Here is a 3,898-nt window from a genome sequence, read left to right as displayed (position 1 = left end):
GCAGCCTAGGAATCTCAGTCTCTTAGCTGACAGAATTAAGGCCATGTGCCACCACACCCAGTCAATTTAGAGCCTTTGATTTCATTTATTTGTCTGTTTGTTTCAATCCCCACTTGTGAGTAAATGTTCCATGCTAGTTGTGCTTGTATATATTGTTCAGTTGGATTTAGGATTGCTCTGCATTTTTCTCCACTGAGTCTCCTATTGGAATCCTTATACTACTCTTCCCATCCACAACTTATTTACTTTCCTGACCCTTTTTCCACATTCTTTCCTCTGTATCTCCTCCTCCTTATTTTTCATAACTGCAACCTTCCATAGCCCCCAAACCTCTAAAATCTGTGGAAACTAATAGTACCCCAACTTCCCTCTTCCAGATACCTATGTCACCTCCATATTTATCAAAATTAATACTACTCTTCACACTAATTCATCCTATACTGTTCCCACTTCTAAGTAAGCAAAATGGTATTTCAAGCAAATGGACGTAGGAAATAAGTGAGTGTTGCTGTTCTGCTATCTGATAGGATAGACTTCAAATCAACACTGGTTAGAAGAGAAAAAGAAGATCACTTTATACTGACTAAGGGAACAGTCCACCAAGAGAACATCACAATTCCAAACATATGCACTAAAGATGGGTATACCCACTTTCATTAAACAAACATTACTAAATATAATGTTATAGATAATCCCAAGCACAATTGTAATGGGTGAGTTCAATATCCACTCTCACAAACTGGCAGGTCATTCCAGTAAAAAATGAACAGAGAAACATATGCAAATCAATAAACATAGTATACCATATAAATATACTCAAGGACAAAAATCACGTGATCATCTCCACAGCTGCAACAAAGGCATTTGACAAAATCCAACATTCCTTATAATAAAAGTCCTAAAGAATCTGGGATAGAAAGAACAAATTTCAAATTAATACAGATTATTTATGACAAACCTATAGCCAACATTATACTAAATGGGAAAAACTCAAAGTATTTCCACTAAAATCAGAAACAAGACACTGTATCCACTTTTATTTAATATAGGACTAGACATCTTAGCTATAGCTAAGACACAAATAAAATATACATAAATAAAAGTGATACAAATATGAAAAGAAGAAATCAAATGAACTTTATTTTCAGATGATGTGATTCTATACATAAAGGATCCTAAAGACTCTACCAGCAAACTGTCAGAGTGGATAAATGCTTTAAGCAAAGTACCAAGTTACAAAGTTTATACACAGAAATTAGTAGCTTTCCTATATACCAGTAACACATCTGCTGAAGATGAAATCAGGAAAATATTTCCATTCAAAATTGCCTAAAAATAATAAAATATCTTGAAATAAACAACAAAAAGTGAAGGATCTGTACAATGAAACCTTTGAAATACTCAAGAGAGAAATTGCAGAAGACACTGGGAAATAGAAAAATATCCTGTGCTCATGGATTGGAAGAATAAATACCGTGAAAATGTCTATCTTACCTAATGCAATCCCCATCAAAATTTTCCACCAAAATAGAAAAAGCAATCCTACAATTCACTAAAAAACAACAACACTAAAAACACTAAAAAACAACAACAACAACAACAACAAAAAACACCTTGAATAGCCAAAGCAATTCTGAGCAACAAAAATCAGCCTGGAAGACGTCTTCCTGTTGATTAGCTGTCAGGATACTGAAAGAGCCAGGCAGCTTGTTGGGGGGGGGGGGGGAAGGGAGGGGAGTCATCAGCCATCTTAACCAACAGTGGACCCTACAAGTTCTATGGCTGCATAGCCAGGTCAGACATACCAACTGGTGCAATGATGGCATGTCTGTTATGGGGGAGACCAGCTGCTTTCTGATTGGACTTGAGGCCTGCTCTACAAGAGGAAATTTCTGCCTGGTACTGAAAACTAATGAAAAGCCTATGGCTTGGGAGGGCATAAGCCCTAGTGGGGAAACCACTATTGTTGTCTGGCTAATGAATATATTATACCACCAAATTACCCTGTAAATACTTATGTTTATGCCCATATATTAATGTTATTCTCACTTTAGGTTAGAGAAACTTCTCTTTTAAGATGGTGGTGACCACTGAAATTACTCAAAACTCACACAAGTTCTGGTAGCTAGTGACAGTAGAGTTTTCAGCACTAAATGAGACATGTCTATCCTCCAAGGCTCAGGTCCCATTGCAGAAGAGGCTGCTGAGAGAATGTAAGAGCCCCTCCCTCCAAAAAAAAAAAAAAAAAAAAACCAAAGAAAAGAAAAAAAAAGACTGTAAGATCCAAAGAAAAGGGGAAGTATTTATTATACTGTCTACCAGACACAAAGTGGTCTTGATATTCATGACCTTACAGTGGCAAATTATGACATCAAAATATCACAGATGGGGCTGGAAAGATTGCTCAGTGGTTAAGGACACTTGCTTGTAAAGCATGAAGGCCCAAGTTTGATTCCTTAATACATAAAGCCAGATGCACAAAGTGGTGCATGCATCTGAAGTTCATTTGCAGTCGCAAGAGGCCCTGGTGTGCCCATTCTCTCTTTCTCTCTCCATCCCTCTTTGCTTACAAATTGTACACATGCATGTACACACACACACACACACACACACACACACACGTATATTAGTTGGAAAGAAATGATTCAGGAGAATGAGGGTGATTTGGGAGGGGGAAAATGAGGGTGGTGGAAGTGAATTAGGATCATGGTAGATTATACTTATGGAAGATGTCAATAAAAAAGTTAAACAATCTGGAAGTAAAAAAAAATTTAGTCTCTCCTCCAAAAAAACTAATCAGAGTTATTAGGAGGCCCAATGAAGAGCAATAAAAATATATATACACAAAAAATTATGTGCAATGGCTCTTGGTTGGGGCCCATCCTGCACCTAAGGCAGGGAGATGGTGGCTGCAAAGAAGATGAAAAAGTCCCTGGAGTCCATCAACTCGAGGCTCCAGCTCGTTATGAAGAGTGGAAAATATGTGCTGGGGTACAAGCAGACGCTGGAGATGATCAGACAGGGAAAAGCGAAATTGGCCATCCTTGCCAACAACTGCCCGGCGTTGAGGAAATCTGAGAGAGAATACTATGCTATGTTGGCCAAAAGTGGTGTCCATCACTATAGTGGCAATAATATTGAATTGGGCACAGCATGTGGGAAATTCTACAGAGTATGCACACAGTCTATCATTGATCCAGGTGATTCTGACATTATTAGAAGCATGCCAGAGCAGACTGGTGAAAAGTAAACTATATAAATTTTTTCTTTAATAAAACTTGCCAGAGCTTTTTTTTTTTTTTTAATTTTTATTAGCATTTTCCATGATTATAAAAAAATCCCATGGCAGAGCTTGTTTTTTTTTTTTAAATTATGTGCAAGTGTTCAAAGCAGCATTATTTAAAATAGCAAAGAAGTGGAAACAACTCAAAGGCTTGCCAACATGAGTGGATGAAGAAAATATGATGTACCTGTATAATTATTACTACTCATCCACAAGAAGGAATGAGGTACTGCTAGATGCTTCAACATAGACCTACCCCGAGATGTGGTTTGAATGTGTTCTCTTTATTTCACACATTCCCATATTGTATGCTAGTGGTATTTTGGAACTACTGTTTTGGAAAATAATTAAGATTAGATAAGGTCATAAGGGTAAGGTCCCATGATGCAATTATTAGTGGCTTCCAAAAAAAGAAGGAAAGGAGGAGGAGGAGCAGCCTCAGGCTGACAAACTTGTTCTATATCACCATGTGATGTTCTTTGCTTCTTTGGGACTGTATCTCCCACCAGGATGAATAGCCTCACCAAATTTATTCAACTGACCTTGAACTTCATGGCTTCCAGAGTTTACATCCAACTTAACATCTGTTTTTGAAATAAAGAGCTCCCAGTCTTA

The 3,898-nt window shown here is 37.5% G+C and overlaps 1 protein-coding gene across 1 annotated transcript; it reads left to right on the top strand.

The window, feature by feature from the left end:
- Positions 1–2,902: 2,902 nt before the first annotated feature.
- LOC101605810 (60S ribosomal protein L30-like) lies at positions 2,903–3,276 on the top strand. Its single transcript, XM_045155409.1, has one exon. It carries the CDS (start codon positions 2,903–2,905, stop codon positions 3,248–3,250), a length of 348 nt encoding a protein of 115 aa, XP_045011344.1. The 3' UTR covers positions 3,251–3,276.
- Positions 3,277–3,898: the final 622 nt, after the last annotated feature.

The sequence above is a fragment of the Jaculus jaculus genome, chromosome 7 (assembly GCF_020740685.1).
Source record: "Jaculus jaculus isolate mJacJac1 chromosome 7, mJacJac1.mat.Y.cur, whole genome shotgun sequence".
Classification (NCBI taxonomy): Eukaryota; Metazoa; Chordata; class Mammalia; order Rodentia; family Dipodidae; genus Jaculus; species Jaculus jaculus.
Note: the sequence above shows the minus strand (reverse complement) of the source record. Positions and strands in the feature narration are given on the sequence as shown.